Genomic DNA, 19632 nt, shown 5'->3' with positions numbered 1-19632 from the left:
GAGAAAGCCGTGTCTTGTAAGTCGATGACTTAGTGATGGTGCGGTAAGCCCACACCTTTTAAGGTAGTTTGATAGCATGAACGTGAACTTTCTTGTTCTCCTACTATCTCTTTCACTCCCCATGGGGTGGGAAATTTGATAGTTTGATGTAGAGTCGATGGAATAGCTCCTATGTCGTGAATCCAAGGGCGTCCCATAATAGCGTTATAAGCCGAAGCACAATCTACTACAAAAAATTTAGTGTGTTTGTTAACTCCCTCTGCATACACTGGAAGCGTCACTTCGCCAATACTCTGCTTGAACTCACCGCTGAACCCAACTAATGGAATAGATTTTCGTGTCAGTCCTCCTTCGTCGAGACCCAACTCCTTATATGCTTGCATATAAAGAATGTTAGTTGAGCTTCCATTGTCGATTAATATCCTCTTCATCAAACAGTTAGCCATAGTCAGTTGTATGACTAAAGCATCGTGATGCAGGGTTGGTACACTGCTCTCATCAGTCGTAAAAGTTATGGTGTATGACGGTGTATCGCCTTTCGTAGTGTGTCCTTTGCTTTGAGAGTTTCTGACAGCTCTAGTGTTTCTTTTCGCAGCTGAGTGAGTTATACAACTTCTCTGATCCTCCAGATATAACATTGATGACTCTATCATGTTTTGGAGGCGAAACTGGGGCGTTTGCAATTGCTATTTGCTTGTTGCTCTCGCCATCCATGGGATTTTGGGTTCTATCTGACAAGTATTCCCTCAAGTGACCTTTTTTAAGCAGCTCATTCACTTCCATCTTCAATGAGAAGCAATCTTCTGTTTTGTGGCCGTGATCGTTGTGGAACTCGCACCACTTCGAGGTGTCACGCCTATTGTCAAGTGCTTTCATCTTCGGAGGCCATCTCACGGTTCCACCCATCTCTTTCAATACACCGACTAAATGTGTATGAGAGATTGAGAGGTTACTAATATCTGGCCATGTTGTCGATTTAGGCCTCCTGTCGTCATCTTCGCTCAATGATTGATGTGTGTTCCTTCTTTCACTCATGGTGTTTTCGTCACGAGGTCTTTGGTAAGGCTTATCATCCCTACTTGTTCTTTCGTTTCTCACTACACGGGAATCAGATCGTGGTGAACGTCCCACTTTATTTGCACCCACGCACGTGAGAGCACGTCTTCCATTGTTCTGCACTGGTACTTCGTAAGTTCCTTGTACAAGTCACCGTCTAGAAGCAAGCCTCTTTTAAATGTGGAGATGGCGGTTGACGTGTTGCAACTGGGTATCGATACTTTTTCCTTGTTGAAGCGTCCCACATAGGCATGCAACGACTCGTCTCTCTTTTGTCGTACCTCGTAAAGGTCATCCACTGTCTTCTCCAGGTTCCTGCTGCTTGCGAATTGCTCAACGAAGAGATCTGTCAACAATGCAAACGAGTTGATCGAGCCGTTCGACAGGTTGATAAACCACTGAAGTGCTGCGCCCGTTAGGCTTGAGCCAAAACCCTTGCACATAGTAGCTTCCCTGCACTCTTTTTGGATGGCCGTCGTGAACATTCGTTGCTTGTATTATGCTATGTGGTCATCCGGGTCGGCTGTTCCATCATACATCTTCATTGTTGGTAACGTGATTTTTCTCGGCATCTCCGTGAGTGCAATTTCATCAGAAAAAGGTGTATCGGCATACGAGTGCAAGTTGCTTTTTTGAATTGGTGGAGCCACTCCTGGCAGTCGTCCGATCATGGCTTCTACTGCACCCAAACGCTTTGTAAGCATAGCTTCCAAGTAGGCGACTTCGGTTGACATGGTGTGTGGTTCATGTTCGACTCCTGTAACGTGTGGTGCGTTAACGGTTTGTTGTTGATCCGTGTTGTCTTCTCGAACAAGGTCCTCGCGGGTTTGCCTTATATTAGGATTTTCTCCATTATTCTCCTCCCGTGGAGTTTCTAGTCGTCCGTCTTCAGTCGCGGTCGTCGTTCGAGTAGCTGCAGGAGTTGTGTTGAGGTCTTGCATCCGACTGACGTGCACGCCACGAAATCTTGAGCTTGCTTCAGTAAACATTCTTCCTGCTGTGATCAGCGAGGCGTTCTCCTCTCGTAGCCTAACGTTACCAGCCTCTATTTGTGTCAGCTTCTGCACCGTCTCGTTCATCTTGGCAGTCAGGGCTTCCAGCTGAGCGGTGACAGACGCTTCGACATTAGTCGTGTCACTTCCGTTTCCTGTTATCTCAAGTAGATTACTCTACCCCTCCTTCTAGTGCCAATTGTTTGGGCAAAATTAATCGATTCGTTTAAGGACTACAAAAAAAAGAAACAGATGTTGAATAGTTATTTTTTATTAATCAAAGTCTGGAGCTCAAATACAAGAATTCAAGGCACATCGAATCAATCTATAAACCCTAGCCGCGTTTTAGAGTTGAGTCGTGTGTCTTGTGTTTTAGGTCTCTTGCTTTGTTTTCGATCCTCTCTCTCGTGGAGGCCGCTCTCCTCTTATATAGAGATTCCTTTACCCTAATCCCTGAGGATATGCCTTGGGCTTGCCGACTCTATCTATGATAGGCTCGGTCACGAAGCTCTTGGCCCATTAACAATGTAGGTCGTTAGACTCTTGGTCCATTAACGGATCCAGTCGCATGACTTTCGGTCTATTGACGAAGTTAGTCGCGAGATTCTCAGTCTCGTGATAGAGTCAATCGCAAGACTCTCGGCCTATTGATAAAGTTAGTTGCGAGACTCTCGGCCAATTGATAAAGTTAGTTGCGAGACTCTCGGCCTATTGATAAACTCAGTCACAAGCTCTTGGCCAAGTAACTACGTCGGTCACGTGACTCTCAATCCATTGATGGAGTCAGTCACATGAAATTCAACCCATTGACAAACTCGGTGATGCGACTTTTCTCTCATTAGATTGGCAGACTTGTGTTGGCTTTGTCGGGTAGAATATGAGTTGACACTATCCAATATCTTTGTGAATATTCTCTCTGCTTCTCTTGATTTATCTGGTTCGTCGAACTAACCACGCAATTTATTTATTTAGTAGAGAAGATAAAATTATACCCAACAGTTTGCCCCCCACTCTCTATTTTCTTAGTAAGAATTTATAGAGTAGTTAGAAACAATGGTATTATTTTTCCAGCCAACTAAATCTCAAAGTCATGTACCTTTTCAAGTGATCTTCAATGGCTCGTGATGTCACCATAGTAGCTTTATCGAATAGTGACTCCATAGAGACAATGTTGAGTCCTTAGCACATTCTGACTGGAATCGTTTTTGTACTTGACTTCATGACCATTTTGTAGGTTATGACATTCTTGTCAGTCATAAGACTTGTTCGTGGTGTTGATCTTGTATATGATTACATTCTCTTACCGTACGATAATCTCCACATGTGAGGATGTTCATGACGTCATTCATGTCACATGTTCATGAAATTGCTCATGTTATAAGCTAATGGCGTGAGTTTCATGCTCTCAACATCATGACATCATGATTGTTTACATATTGCGCTCATGATGCGATTTCTATCGTGTTCTCAAGGAATTAGTCACGTCATCTGCTCCTAACAACGTTTATGTCGTGTGTTCTTGACATCGTTCATGTCGTGTGGTCAGGAAATTAGTCACGTCATGCGCTCCTAACACCATTTATGTCATGCGTTCTGGACATCGTTCACGTCTTGCGCTCGTGACAGTCAGGTGTTCGATAACTGTCACGTGCTCGCTTCTTTAATAACAATGTTCATATAATTGTCAATGTTTTGTGCTCGTGACATGATTCGCGTTGTCTGCTCATGACATTGCCTATATCACGCGTCGTTACGTGCTCAAGAGATCGTTCATGTTGCACGCCCCTGCTGTTATTTGTGTCACGTGTGACTGCCGCTATTCATGTCGTGTGTTCATAACATCGTCCATGTCATGCGCTCATGGCGTGAGTCTTGTGCTCACGACAGTCACATGGTTGCTCATGACACAAATTATCGTCTTGTGCGCGTGACAACCTGGTGTTCCATAACTAGTCACATTCTTTAACTTCAATGTTTATGACATATTATTTATATCTTGAGGTCGTGACAATGAGGTGTTTCGTAACTGTCACATGCTCCTCCTTAATAAACAATGTTCATGACATTGTTTATGTTCTGTGCTCGTGACAGTAAAGTGTTCCACAACTGTCATGACCTTAACTGTCACGTGTTTCTTCTTACATAAACAATGTTCATAACATTTTTATGTTCTTTGCTTGTGACAGTCAGGTGTTCCATAACAGTCACGTGCTTTTTTCTTTAATAACAATATTTATGACGTCGTTTATGTTTTGTGTTCGTGACACATTTAAATCTCTTGCTCTTGACACATTATTTATACCCTACGCTCGCTTTTTGCAGTAACAATGCTCATGGCATTATTTATGTGTTCATGAGACAAATTCATGTCTTGTGACCATTACAGTCACAAGATTATTTTCAAAATCACATTGCTCAACACATTTTGTGTGTCTTGTGTTCATGACACATTTCTATTGTCTTGTGCTCGAGACAGCCAGGTGTTTCATAACTATCACGTATGCAGCTCTTTAATAATAATGTTCATGACATCGTTCGTATCTTTTGCTCGTGACAGTCAGGTTTTCCATAACTGTCACTTGATCACTTCCTTAATAACAATGTTCATAACATCGTTTGAGTGATGGTGCTCATGACAGTCAGGTGTTCCACAAATTTCACATGCTCACTTCCTTAATTACAATGTTCATGACATTGTTTATGCCTTGTGCCCATAGCACTGTTCACATGCTCATGGCATTACATACGTCATGTGGTATTGACATTACTTATATGCTCGCGACATTATCTTCGTGTACGCGACAAAGATCCACATCTCGTGTCTACGACACGCACATGCTACTTTTTCAATGCTCATGACATATTGTCTGTGTCTCGTGTTCGTGGCACAATTAAATCTCGTGCTCGTGACACGTCCAAGTCTCTTGCTCGTGTCACGTCTAAGTCTCGTGCTCGTGACACGCTCAAGTCTTGTGCTCATGACACGTGCAAGTCTCGTGCTCGTGACACGTTCAAGTGTCTTGCTCGTGACATGTTCAAGTCTCGTGCTCTTGGCACAATTAAATCTCGTGCTCGTGACATGTTCAAGTCTTGTGCTCTAGGCACCATTAAATCTCGTGCTCGTGACACGCTTGAGTCTCGTGCTCGTGGCACAATTACATCTCGTGCTCGTGACACGCTTGAGTTTCGTGCTCATGGCACAATTACATCTCGTGCTTGTGTCACGCTTGAGTTTCGTGCTCGTGGCACAATTATATCTCGTGCTTGTGACACGCTTGAGTTTCGTGCTCGTGGCACAATTACATCTCGTGCTCGTGACACGCTTGAGTTTCGTGCTCGTGGCACAATTACATCTCGTGCACGTGAAACGCTTGAGTTTCGTGTTCATGACACATTCTATGCCTTGTGCACGTGATATATTTTATGTCATAGTAACCTATTCACAATAAGACTTGCTTTGTAGAATGAAAATCTAACTTTATTGAAAACGTTGTCCATAACATGGGACGTGCAGTGTTAATCTTTAGGAAAATTAGAAAATAAATAATTGAAAACCAAGAAACCAAAGCACTAAAAGTAGTATTTCTTCAGATGCAGGGCATTCCAGCTATTGGGTTGATTTTTTCCTTCATTGCTTTGCAGCTTATAGGCTCCTGACCCACGAACTTCAATGACTTTGTAAGGACCTTCCCAAGTCTCTGCAACATTTTTTCTCTGTACTTGAGCAGCTTTCGCCACATCTAAAGAGCCCCCTATGTTTGAGTAGAGTACTGGAAATACATTTAGCCCTTAACGATTGTTTACATGACAATATCCACCATATTAGCTTCATATAGCTTACCTTTTTCATGTCAAGAAGTGATTTAGCACGCCCTCGCTTTTAAGTGTACATATATACTTTTTGACCAAGCAACCTTTGCTTTTTTAAATCTTTTTTCTATGCTGCAGCCACTTAGGAGAAGATACGTTGAAATCCAGAAGTTTGTTAATCCAGCTCTATAACTAAAACTTAAAAGCTGCATAAGAGAGATGGCGTGCAGTACTCCAAGAAGACAAACGAGGTCCACTAATATCTCCTTAGTTTTGCTGAGGAAGTGATCGTTATCGAGAAATTTTTACTTGCTGCTAAACCTGGTTCAAAAGAGTTCATCTATCGTGTTCTTATGCTGTTACAAACAATGTATTCGAGTAATATAAGATCACCAAACACAATAGGAAACGGTGCGTTTTGGTAAGAGGGTGATTTTTTAGGCGATTAGGGTTTCTGGTTTTCGTGGTTGCCAAGGCTTCTCGTCGGCGCCGTAGGGCTGCTTAGAGAGGGATGTCAGAGGGGATCGTGGGTTCTGTGGGGGATCCTAGTCCTAAGGTTAAGGATTCATGGGTCTCGATGGTCAAGGATAAGCAAGTTCTGAAAACTTTTGATGTCAATCTGCAAATTTCAGAGGGGAAAACCTCAGTGGAGATCCCTGATGAAATACTCAATCATGCTACGCCGCTTTGGGAGGATTTCCTTGTCGGCAAGTTCTTAGATACTGCTCCGCATGTTGGTAAGGTACATGTTATTCTGAATAAGATCTGGAAACAAGGTGTTGATTACAAAGGGATTGATGTCTATGAGGTCAACTCTTCTACTTTGCGATTTAAAGTCTCGGATCCGCTTATAAGGGTTCGGATTCTTAAACGAGGTATGTGGAATATAGCAGACGTGCCGATGGTAGTGTCCAAGTGGTCTCCGATCACTGAAAAGACTTTACCGGAGGAGAAATCTATCCCTCTGTGGGTTCACCTGAAGAAGGTTCCTTTGCATATGTTTTCGTGGGAAGGACTAAGCTTTATTGCTAGTGCGGTCGGTGCTCCTGTACGGTTGCACCCTGAAACATTAGCATGTTCAAATTTTGAAGTGGCAAAAGTTTTCGTAAACGCTGACCTTACAAAGGTTCCACCTACAAGCATTTACTACTCAAAAAATGGCTCTGATTTCTCTGTCGATTTTCATTATCCCTGGTTGCCACCAAGATGCTTTGTTTGTGAGAAATGGGGACATCTGGCAGCCTGATGTGTGGTTAATGCAAATCGTGAGGTAATCACGCCACCTGCATCAAGCCAAGAACAGGATGAGGTGAATGGGGCGCCACCACCTGCAGTTATTTCTGATGTTACCGTGGTGCAAACACCTGGCTCTGCTCCACTCGTGGGGACACCAATCTCTACTGTGGTCGCAGAGGTCAAGGCATGCGATGCTGTCGATCAGAAAAAGGGTTTGGAGGAGTGGTCTACTGTCTCACCATCAAAAATGAGTCGTAGTCCGCCTAAGCAACCTGCTACGGATAGTAATCAAGTTCCCATTATCTCAGCATCAAAATTTGCAATTCTCAGTATTGAGGAAGCAAAGGACGGTGAAATTAGTGAGAAGGAGGATGTAGAGGTGGAAGGTGCAGTTGGGGAATCTGTTCCAAACCCTTCTTCTGATCGACAGCATCGCATGCCTTGACCTCTGAGACCACAGTAGAGATTGGTGTCCCCACGAGTGGAGCAGAGCCAGGTGTTTGCACCACGGTAACATCAGAAATAACTGCAGGTGGTGGCGCCCCATTCACCTCATCCTGTTCTTGGCTTGATGCAGGTGGCGTGATCACCTCACAATAGGAAACACTAAACACTTAAACCGACTTAGATTAAGGCTCATGGCCGATGGGCCTTTTTGTCTTGGTCGATGGGCTTCATGTTCCTGGACAATGTATGGGCTGGTTATGGAGTCCATCCTAAGTGATTTACAACACTCCCCCTTGGATGACATAACCATGCCGATGCTAAGGGATCGATGCAATACGCTTGGGGGTGCTGCCTCATTAAAACCTTACCAAGAAAACCTAGTGGGACAAAACCATGGTGAAGGAAAAAGAGTACAACACGCATTGCTCCCCCTGTTCAAGCATCACTCTAAGTCCTTAAGTCTCCGCATTCCAATCTGGTGCATGAGCTTCTTGAATGTTGATGTCGGTAGTGATTTGGTGAAGAGATCGGCTGAGTTGTCGTTTGACTGAACTTGTACCACTTGAACTTCTCTGGTCTTTTGTAGTTCATGTGAGAAGAAGAACTTGGGTAGGATATGCTTCGTCCGATCTCCCTTGATGTAACCTTCCTTGAGCTGTGCGATGTAGGCGGTATTGTCCTCATACATTACGGTTGGCTTCTTGTGTTCAATCATACTGCAATCCGTCCTAATATGTTGAGTCATCGACCTCAACCATACACACTCACGACTGGCTCCATGCATTGCCAAAATCTCTGCATGATTAGATGACGTGGCTGCAATATTCTGCTTCATAGAACGCCATGAAAATGTTGTACCACCGTGTGTAAACACATAGTCGGTCTGAGATCTAGCATTATGTGGATCTGATAGATAACCTGCATCAGCAAAACCAACTAAACCTTCTTTGTTATAGTTAGTATAAAACAAACCCAAATCTCTCGTCCCTTTTAGGTAACGCAGTACATGTTTAATTACATTACAGTGCCTTTGGGTCGGACAAGAACTAAATCTTGCAAGGAGGTTCACGGCAAAACATATGTCTGGTCTAGTGTGGTTAGCCAAGAACATTAACGCTCCTATAGCACTGATGTATGACAATTCAGGACCGAGAATCTCTTCATCGTCCTTCCTTGGACCAAATGGATCACTATCCAAATTTAAACACCTCACAACCATTGGGCTGGTCAATAGGTGAGCTTGGTTCATATTAAACCTCTTAAGTACATTTTCTGTATATGCCATTTGATGCACAAGGGTTCCATCATTTGTGTACTCAAGCTGCAATCCCAACCAGAACTTAGTGTTACCTAGGTCTTTCATTTCAAATTATTTCTTTAGATATTCTACTGTTTGGGCGATTTCACCAGAGGTCCCAAGGATGTTTAAATCATCCACATACATTGCTATGATTACAAACCCTTTGTTTGCAAACTTCTTTATAAAAATACATGTACTGATTGGGTCATTCTTATAGCCTTCCTTGGCTAGGTACTCACATAGTCTATTGTACCACATTCGACCACTTTGTTTCAGTCCATAAAGGGATTCGTTCAGCCTAATGCAGTATTGTTCTCGAGAACCATTCTTATCTTTAAGCTCAATACCCTCTGGTAATCTCATATAAATTTCATTATCCAGTGGACCATATAAGTATGCGGTTACAACATCCATTAACCGAAAATCCAGTTTTTCTCTTATAGCCAGACTTATTAATACCTAAAAGTCGTTGCATCCATCACAGGGGAGTATGTCTCCTCATAATCTATTCCTGGTCTTTGAGAGAATCCTGATGCTACAAGCCATTCCTTATATCTCACGGTTTCATTACTCTCATTTCTCTTTCTTACAAAGACCCATTTAGGTCCAACTGGCTTTATATCGAGTGTTGTCCTTAAGATCGGACCAAACACATTCCTCTTCTTTAAAGAGTTTAACTCCACGTCAATGGCTTCTTTCCATTTTAACCAATCTTTACTTTGAGTGCACTCTAATATAGACGTGGGTTCATGATCCTCATTTATTTCAAGTGCTACCTTATATGTAAATATTTCATCAATGTCGACATCTTTGCGGTTCCATTGTATTCCAGACATGATATAATTGATTGAGATCTAATTATTATCAATACCTTCAGGACCTTGAGGTTCAGCGTCCCAAACCTCATTTGGTACCTTAGGATTTGCCGCGGCCATGTCTATAATTTCTGTAACCTCGGTTTGTTTTGCACCTTTCTTAGATTTCCGAGGGTTCTTATCTTTGGAACCTAATGGTCTACCTCGTTTTGCACGTGGCTTAGACTCTGTAGCAACTTGATTGTGTTCCTTTTGAACATCAATACGTACCGGTGCATTACAAGCTGGTACGTACGATTTTGTTACTCTCTTTGGGTCAGCAAAGGAATCTGGCAATTGATTGGCTAGCTTTTGCAAATGAATAATTTTCTGGACCTCTGCATCACATGCTAGAGTCTGAGGATCTTTCCAATTTAAGGATGTTTGATTCCATATTAATTCTTTAACCAGCTTGCTTGTCTCTCCACCCAACATAGGAAATTCGGATTCTGTAAATTGACAGTCCGCGTATTTGGCCTTAAATAAATCTCCTGTGGTCGGCTCAATATACTTTATAATGGTGGGAGAATCATATCCAACATATATTCCCATCCTCCTTTGAGGTCCCATCTTAGTTCTGTGTGGTGGAGTAATAGGTACATAAATGGCACACCGAATGTTTTGAGATGGGATATGTCTGGCTCATGACCCGTTAATAGTTGGGATGGTGAATATTTATGTTCACTAGATGGCCTGATGCGTATAAGCGCTGCTGCATGTAATACTGCGTGTCGCCAAGCCGACACAGGAAGTTTCGACCTCATTAGTAATGGCCGAGCTATTAGTTGTATTCGTTTAATGAAGGATTCAGCTAATCTGTTCTGTGTATGACGCCACAGGATGTTACACACTCACCCCCATGGACATACAATATTCATTAAACGCTTGGGATGTAAATTCACCAGCATTGTCTAGACGTATAGTCTTAAGTGTAAAGTGTGCTCTTAGTCTTATAATTTGAGCCAACAACCTAGAAAATGCTGGGTTCCTTGTGGATAATAGGCAAAAATGCGACCATCTGGTTGATGCATCGATCATTACCATAAAATATCTAAATGACACACAAGGTGGGTGTATTGGTCCACATATATCTCCTTTTATCCTTTCCAGAAAGTTTAAAGTCTCTTTAGTGACTTTCACTGGTGATGGCCTTATAATAAGTTTCCCTTGTGCACATGATACACACGTGAGATGTTTAGGGATAACTTTTCTCTCTTTAAGAGTGTGCCTATTTGAATTCATAATTAGCTTACACATCATGTTAGAACCCGGATGACCAAGCCGGTCATGCCATAGCGTGAATTGTTCATTGAACTTTATTCTTTGCCAAATTAGCCTCTATCATATTAATCTTAGCATGGTAAAGACCAGTGGCTAGTGCAGGTATAGTCTCTAGGACTTTCTTATGTCTTTGTACGATTTCAGTAATGTACAAGAACTCTTTGTCTCCTTCACCCTTTGTTTCAACATGGTAACCAGTCAATCAAATGTCCTTAAAGCTCAATAAGCTTCTCTTAGAGCTGGGTGAATACAAGGCATCACTTAGTTCAAGATGTGTGCCGTTTGGTAATAATATATGAGCCTGGCCGTAGCCTTCTATTAGGTTTGCTATAACCGCAATTGTACTAAAATTGGGATTTTTCATTATGAGATTAATAAAATATCTATTGTCCTCAGTCATTTCTATAATGGACAATAATTTGTGTTTTAACTTTAATAAAACAAGCAATGTATATTGAAGGAAATAAAATCATTGAATTTAAACCAAAATAATTATCCAAGAATCGAATGCAAAGCATAAAAACATAGAAGTCTCATAGTCTAGTAGGTCATCATTCTCATGGTCAAAGTCTCCTTCACCATCGAGATGCACAAAGTTAGCTTTTGGATTCTTCTTCAAACTCTCTTGATAGAGGTCAATAGGATGCTTAGATTTCTGCACATCTTGGCCCAATGATTCGATATACAAACAAGAGATGAGACTTGTATATGTTTTAAAACCCTTTTCACGATATTGCTGCTGAAGCAGTATGTCATTAGTGTGAAAGGTTGAGAGTGTCTTCTCTAGAAAGCCTTCCTCAGTAACCTCAGTACCACATAATTTCAACATTGAGACTATCTTAAATAGTTCTAAGTTATACTCATCCACGGATTTAAAATCCTGGATCCTTAGGTTTTTCCAATCGAATTGAGCCTTTGGTAGGAGCACCATCTTTTGGTGTCCATATTTGTTTTTCAACTCTGTCCAAAGCTCAAGAGGATCTTCAATATTAAGGTATTGGTTCTTGAGACTCTCAGCAAGATGATGGCGTATATGCATAATCGCCTTGTATTTATTTTCTTCAGAACAGTTATTATCATCTTCAATACTTTCGCAAAGCTCTTTTGATTTCAGGTGGATCTTAGTGTCCAATGCCCATTGCAAGTAATTATCTCCAGAAGCATTCAAAGCAGCATAGGAGAGATTGTTGAGCCTTGCCATCTGCATAATACAGAACAAGCATCTGATCATTAGCATGCAGTATTTGAGACCGAACCATGCAATCAATTTTAAACTAGGTCATGCGGTATTTGAGACTGAACCATGCCTTAGGCCATGCGGTATTTGAGACTGAAACATGCCTTGACTTTACTCATAATTTTCGGCTTTGGTATGCATGAAAACAAACAATCGTAGACAGAAACTAGCATGCAACAATTTCCTTTTATTAAGATTTCCTTTTAGCAAAGTTTCCTTTTTCTCAAATTTCCTTTTAGCAATATTTCCTATTTAGAATGGTAACTAGGTTTTTCGATTTCAACAACCTAAAGCAAGTTCTAGGAAATCGATTTTAGGGTTCATGCAGCCGATTGATTACAGAAACAAATTAAGCAACAATCGATTCTATACTTTTCTTCTGTAAGGTTCGATTTATGATGCATGCAACACATAAAGCAATCAAGCAACAACAAACAAGCAATCCTCTTCAAACAAATCTGATTTTAAAGTCTTAGGGATTAGAGATTTTAAGCCTTTTGTTAGTTGTGCAATTGCAGGTTTTAGGGTTCTTAATAATTTTAGGATCAGGTTCGATTATATGTGTCCAATAGGTTCGATTTTACCTTAACACCAATAGGGAGTTGCCGGATTTGATCTGGAAGCTAAAGACCTCAGATATACCTTTGAACTTGACCACGAACCTCGAGTTTGGACAGGACCACGAACCGATCACGAACAGGACCACGAACCGCGAACTTGTCATGAACAGAACCACGAACAGAAACACGGCCCGATCACGAACTAGTGCTTGTCACGAACAGGGATGGACCACGAACCTCGAACAAGTCTTGAGAAAAACTTTGATCATGAACCAAACCGGACCACGAACGATTATGGATCACGAACTGGTCATGGGTTTTGAGCAGCCACCGAGTTTCAAACGAACAAGGAGAGAAAGCGGCGGCGGTTTAGGGTTTAGACGGAAGGAGGAGGATCTGCGGCGGCTTTAGGGTTTTAGGATTTTATCTCAGTTGGAGTTTAGGGCAAACTCGTGTTGATAACGTGTTGCGAAACTAGAGAACTCGAAAGATGTTTCTCTTGTATTCTTATTCATATTCAATGGATGAGGTTACATATATATAGTAAAGGACTAAGCCTTATCACAATAGGAAACACTAAACACTTAAACCGACTTAGACTAAGGCTCATGGCCGATGGGCCTTTTGGTCTTGGCCGATGGGCTTCATGTTCCTAGACAATGTATGGGCTGGTTATGGAGTCCATCCTAAGTGATTTACAACATACACTTATTACTGCATACAAATACATCATCATCACAAAAGTTAACCTAGTATGTCCAGACATTACAGGAACCAAACCGGTTTTCATACAACCTCCCAAAAACCAACACTAAACCGGTTAGCATATCTTACAAACAAAAACTCTTCCCTACTTTAGGTTTAAGCATTCACCAAACTACTTTAGCCGCTTCTTTGTACATATTGAAAAAAACTGACTTTTAAGTTTCCCTTAAACTCAAACTGAACCAAACCAAAGTACATCGGTAACAAACCTAACCATTTTAGTTCAGTTTGGTTCAACGTTTCAGACCTTTGTTTTTGCCAGTGTTGGATCGTTTTTGGCCTCCAATAACCTTTCTTGGCTCAGCTGATATCAGACGACTTCCGGGAGGAAACAATCTTGGAACTTGGGAAGCTTCGAGCCAATCAGAGACACCCAGAAGCGGCTTGAAATCAACTGCTAAAACTACAAGAGAACTTTTGGTATTGTAGCAGTCATCAACATACTGCAAAAATGATCAATGTTCAGCTTCAGCCTCCTGCAAACCGCTAACACGTGTGAACATGGATACTTGTAAAGTTGCCATACCCCACAATTGCATACCCGATCACTCATATGAACAACAAATCTCCTTTGACTAACTTGCATCACTTCCGTGACCAGAAACTTCTCCCCCGTCCCGTATAGATTACTTCATTTAATTTTGTGATACAAAATAAATGATATAACATACCTGTTTTTTGTAGTGAGAGGCAATACATCGTGCGTTCTAGAAGCTTCTCCGCATATTTAAACACGCAAGTTAGTTATTATTTTGTGTCGCCGATTGCTGACTCAGCGACTACAAAACGAACACGGCCTATAGGTCTCTTCCATTCAGTGATTCCCCAAGAAGACCACGTTGAGATTTGAAAATCTCTGCCAGGTGATCAAAAATTAGCAAGATGCAGGTTGTGATTGGAAGATCAAGAGCCTTGTTTATGAAACCATATGTCTTAGATATTTTCTTTGTTGTCATGATCCCAAATCTCAGCCCACCATCATCGTAAGCGAGAGCCCACTGATGTGGAGGTATTTTGTCTAACCATTTTCGAGCATCCAAATTCATCTTTTTGATTTTCTTCAAGTACTTCACGAACTTTGATACGTGCTTTGTAGATCCCGCCTTGTAAACAAACTCTGTCATGAGATTGTTATGAAAGACTTCATAAAATTTTAAGCACATATGCCTAAGACAGAACCGGTGTTGTGCCCACTGACACTCACGCTCCTTAACAACTGCAACTATGTCAGGAACCTGGACTCGTTATTAGACAAATGCCTTCCCTTTGTGTTACTTTCTTTCTGATGCATGCAAATAACCAACGCCATGTATCAGCTGACAAACTTCCTTCGCTAATAATTGCAAACACAAGTGGGAAAATCCTGTTTTCAACATCAACTCCCGCTGCAAACAACAATTTCCCAGGGTATTTACCGCTCAAGTTTAGTATAATGAGAGGTCTGCAGTGAGAAAATCCTGCAATTGACTGCTGAAACGCCCAAAACACAGAACGAAAGGATGCATTTTTGGGATCAGGAAAAGGATCATATTGCCATTCCCAGAGCATATGGTTAGACGAGCTAAGGGCAGCCATGAACTTGGGCAATACACTAAAACTCTTATCCAAATCTCCCAAGATTGCAGTTGTTGGTGCTGAAGTTGGCACCCCCGACATATCGGTCTAAACCAAAAGGAAAATCAATGGCTTAACAAGGAATCCGGTTTGATCGTGAATTCAACAGCTGGTTTGAGGCCCGTTCAGCTCGGAAAAGCCCAGCCTAGAGGACGAAGAACCGACTTCCATTTCCGTCATATGACCGACTTGAAGAGAACAAGCAACTTTCCTAATTTCAATTCGACTTATTAGGAAAGTGAATATACATTGTAGATCTAAAAGACACATATAAATACGGGGTAATTCCTCTCATTGTAATCATCGAGTAATTTAATACAAAAACCCTAGTTCTTCCTTGCACCCCTAACTTCTTTCTCAAGAGATCTAAATCCCTTTTCAAGTCTTAGCTTTGATCGAGTTTCATTGAGAGATTACTTCCTTGAATTTGTTTCCCCCACCAAACAAATTCATTGTGGAAACCTATTTTCTACAATTGGCGCTGTCTGTGGGGACGCAAAATCGTCTTCGCAAGTTACTCTCTCAAAAATACAAGCAAAAACTCTTCCAAACCATCAACGATGTCTCCAATCTCGAACGACGAAGTCATCGGCGCGAACCGCGCATCTTCAAGCGTAACTGACGTCACTGGTCTCGCACCTTTTCAGGGCGGCGACACAACACAAGGCGTCGCTCCATTCACGCAGCCCCCACCCTTTTACGTCCGTCGTAACACTGCCATGTCGGTCAACCAGATCGATAATTGTTCTGACCCCTCAACTGAAGCTGAGCTTGGAGGAGGACACAGTCCAAGGACGGGGCGACCGCAAGAGAGCCGATCAGCCTCGAGACGGATATTTCAGAAGACCAACCCTCGAGCAGAGATGCCGAGCAACAGCGTAGGACCCAAACCAAAGATCCTCCCGATCGCAACACGACGACGGCACAAAACCCCCAGCTCGTCTCCATGGAGGACTTCGAGATCTTATTCGGCTCCATGACGAAGGAGATCTACCGGATGATCTTTGACACAAACCGCAGAGTTGACGTTGTCTCCACTCAGACGACACCACCACCAACCCTCAGGACGGTCGACCTCACACGTCACCTCAACTTCTCGGACACACCGACGATCAATCAACCGGCACGGGGGACCCTTCCCCCGCAGGCGACATCCAGCGTCCGACCGTCCAACTAGAACTTGCAGGTTCAAGAGACCCCGACTATTCAGCTCGCCCCTTCGAGCAGCACAGGACCCAACCTCAAAATCGAGGAGATCCAATCGCAGATTTGCGGGATGAATTCGCTCCTTCACCGCGCTATCAGCACGGCTCTTGAAATTGATAGGATCGTCGAGGTTACCCGGCGAACCCCTTTTACTTAGCTGATCCTGCAAACCCCCATACCGAATGTCAAGTTGAAGCTCCCAATGTACCTCGGAGATAAAGACTCGGTCCTTTTCATGACATCCATCATGAAAACTGCAGCCAAGGCACGTTTCACCGACGAACAGAGAGATATTGGATACTGCCAACTGTTTGTCGACAGCTTATCTGGTCCCGCCTTGACCTGGTTCATGAGGCTTGACTCGAATTCAATAGATAACTTCACTTAGTTATCGACCGCTTTCCTCAAGCATTATCGAATTTTCATTGAGGGAGGTGTGTCCAGCTCAAATCTCTGGGAAAAGGCCCAGGATCCAGGCGAGTCTGTTAATAGTTTCTTGGGGAGGTTCAAGGAAAAATTGGCGAACGTATCCATCCCGGAAGACGCTGCGATCACCGCTTTTAAGAAAGGTCTGCTTCCCGGGTTGGATTTATGCAAGGACCTGAACATTCGAGAGCACAAAGATCTCGATGATACCCTGCATCGAGCCTCTCGATTTGCTCTTGTGGAGGAAGAGGACGCCCGACTTGCCGCAAAGACAGCGCCCACGCGCTCCGCCCTGTTGAAGGATAAAAATTAATCCGACTATCACGAATCCCGGAAGCACCATGACCCTCATGATCGAAAGAAGGGTGTGATCACACAATCTTGGAGGTATACGGCCAGGGTAAGCCGGCACCAGACCCGAAGGACCTATGGTGTGATTTCCACATGATATCCGGCCACTCTACGCGCGAATGCCAATCACTGAAGAGTCATCTCTACAACTTGTACCTTTCTGGCAAAGTCGAAGCTATTTATCAACCCAAGAGCTTCCGCAGGGGGCGAGGTCACCGCGGAAGCTGGCGAGATGGACGATCTAATGGTGGTCGTGGCGTTGGAGGTGGTGGTTGCGGCTACGCTGGTCCGACCAATGATGTTCACCAACCAGCAAATCAAGTCTTCTAAGGTCATCAAGAGGATGTGGCCCAGGAGAACGAGTTACCCGCTCCCCCTAAGCGACAGCGGGGACAGAATCCCGAGTGTCCAAATTCTCCTCACCGAAGACGAATAACTATGATCCTCAGCTCGTCGGAGGATTGTAAAGACTCCGTTCAGGCATTGAAGAAAAAGGCACGCCAGTTTGCAGCCTCTAAGCGGTCCCAAGCGAACACCCGCTTTGCGCAGATCCCATAGCATTTACGTCGGAAGACGCCAAAGGAATCCAACACCCTCATTCGGATCCTCTGGTCGTCGAAGTAGCCATTGGCGAGTTCGACGTCGAAAGAGTCCTTGAGGATACTGGGAGTACAGTGAACGTCCTGTTCTGGCGGACGCTGGAAAAGATGGGCGTTACACCCAAACAAATGAAGCCTGAGTCCCGGACTCTGACCGGGTACGATGTGATCGCCAAGTTGTCGATGGGCGACGTGAAACTACCAGTGCGTGTCGGTGGAGTGACTCGCAAAACCAAGTTCATAGTTATCGATGTGCCCCCAATTTATAATGTCATTCTTCGGGCACCATGGATATACGCGATGCAAGTCGTTCCCTCGACTTATCATCTCTGCCTTAAGTTCCCGAACACTACTGGAGTTTTCACACTCTACGGTGATCAGAAGATGGCTAGAACCTGCTCCGGAGCGGGATGTAATCAAGTCTCTGGAGTGTCGCGTCGTCCAAGCTAACATCGATCCGTCATACCCCTCACGAACCGTTGGTATCGGAGCCGAACTGGACGATCACATAAAGTCGCAGCTCGTCGCCTTCTTGCAGTCACGGTCTTCCACGTTCGCTTGGTCTACAAAGGACATGGTCGGGATTAACCCCGACGTCATCTGCCACAAGCTCAACGTCGACCCTACGTTCAAACCAGTCAGGCAGAAGCGTAGGCGTTTGGGCCCAGATCGGGCGAAATCAGTTCAAGATGAGGTCAAACGACTGCTGAAAGCGGACCAGATCATGGAAGTTCAATATCCAGACTGGCTGGCCAACCCGGTTGTTGTCAAAAAGAAGAACGGCAAGTGGAGAGTCTGTGTAGACTTCACCGATATCAATAAGACGTGTTCTAAAGATAGCTTTCTTTTGCCGCATATAGACCGCCTCGTCGAAGCCACGACAGGAAACCAATTGCTCTCATTCATGGACGCCTTCTCGGGATATAACCAGATCGCCATGAGTTTGACAGATCACGAAAAAACGGCGTTTATCACAGATAGGGGCACCTACTGCTACAAGGTCATGCCGTTCGTATTGAAGAATGTCGGGGCGACTTACCAACGACTGGTGAACATGATGTTCGCTGACCTCCTCGGACGCACGATGGAGGTCTATATCGACGACATGCTGGTGAAATCTTTGATCGTGGAGCAACACGTCCAACACCTTGCCGAGTGTTTCAACATTCTGGACCGATTCCAAATGAAGCTGAACCTCGCGAATTCCTGGGGTATATCGTTACCGAGCGAGGGATAGAGGCGAATCCCAAACAGATCGAGGCCATATTTGAACTACCGTCTCCAACTAACAAACGGGAGGTACAACGTCTGTAACGCCCCCAAACCATACTATGACCACCAAGTCCATAGCACAGCCCCGAGACGCTACTTTGGAAACACTCGCCAATGGTCCAGCCGGGTACGAGAACAAATCAAGCCCTTCGGCCGGTCCTTTGGTGAGGTTCCCGACCACATGACTCGTCCTTAAGGCTTTGCAACCCTACGGACACGCCGTGTGTTGAGTCGACTCGGACAGAGTCTATATCAGTACAACTCGTTCCATTAAAGAAAAATCCGATTCATTGATACTTAAAAGAGTTTACTACAAACGGTACACAAAAGTTCACAAGGCCTAATGCCAAAGTTTGGGTTGCAACACATCATACTTGAGTTTTTACAGTAGACACAAAATAAAAACTATTCCGGAGTCCTATCGTTCACCACGCCCTCTAGTTCCCTCTAGGGTTACCTGCAACACAAACATTTATCGTAAGTAATCTAAGATTACTTACTGAGCTCAGGGTTCCTGCAAAGAATTAAACCCCAATCCCAAACCCCAACGATAACAACAACATGCAAGTTTAAACATCAACATGCAAACACACAACAACTTGCGAACGTATTAACAACATGCGAAC

The 19632-nt window shown here is 43.5% G+C and overlaps 2 protein-coding genes and 1 pseudogene across 2 annotated transcripts; 1 reads left to right on the top strand and 2 right to left on the bottom strand.

The window, feature by feature from the left end:
- Positions 1–1097: 1097 nt before the first annotated feature.
- On the bottom strand, positions 1098–1499 carry LOC147937420 (uncharacterized). Its single transcript, XM_087468798.1, has one exon. It carries the CDS (start codon positions 1497–1499, stop codon positions 1098–1100), a length of 402 nt encoding a protein of 133 aa, XP_087324924.1.
- Positions 1500–6369: 4870 nt separating this feature from the next.
- LOC147937419 (uncharacterized) lies at positions 6370–7539 on the top strand. Its single transcript, XM_087468797.1, has 2 exons — positions 6370–7095; positions 7162–7539. Exons 1-2 carry the CDS (start codon positions 6370–6372, stop codon positions 7537–7539), a joined length of 1104 nt encoding a protein of 367 aa, XP_087324923.1.
- Positions 7540–11454: 3915 nt separating this feature from the next.
- On the bottom strand, positions 11455–15194 carry LOC147937418 (uncharacterized; annotated as a pseudogene).
- Between the last annotated feature and the right edge of the window lie 4438 nt (positions 15195–19632).

This window comes from Camelina sativa, chromosome 10 (genome assembly GCF_030686135.1).
Source record: "Camelina sativa cultivar CO46 ecotype springtype chromosome 10, ASM3068613v1".
NCBI lineage: Eukaryota > Viridiplantae > Streptophyta > Magnoliopsida > Brassicales > Brassicaceae > Camelina > Camelina sativa.
Note: the sequence above shows the minus strand (reverse complement) of the source record. Positions and strands in the feature narration are given on the sequence as shown.

Bases quoted from the DNA above. Each gene is read 5' to 3' on its own strand.
- LOC147937420 (XM_087468798.1), bottom strand. From the start codon at position 1,499: ATGTGCAAGGGTTTTGGCTCAAGCCTAACGGGCGCAGCACTTCAGTGG.
- LOC147937419 (XM_087468797.1), top strand. From the start codon at position 6,370: ATGTCAGAGGGGATCGTGGGTTCTGTGGGGGATCCTAGTCCTAAGGTT. The intron at 7,096-7,161 runs GCAGCCTGATGT...AGCCAAGAACAG, and splicing joins GTGAGAAATGGGGACATCTG to GATGAGGTGAATGGGGCGCC.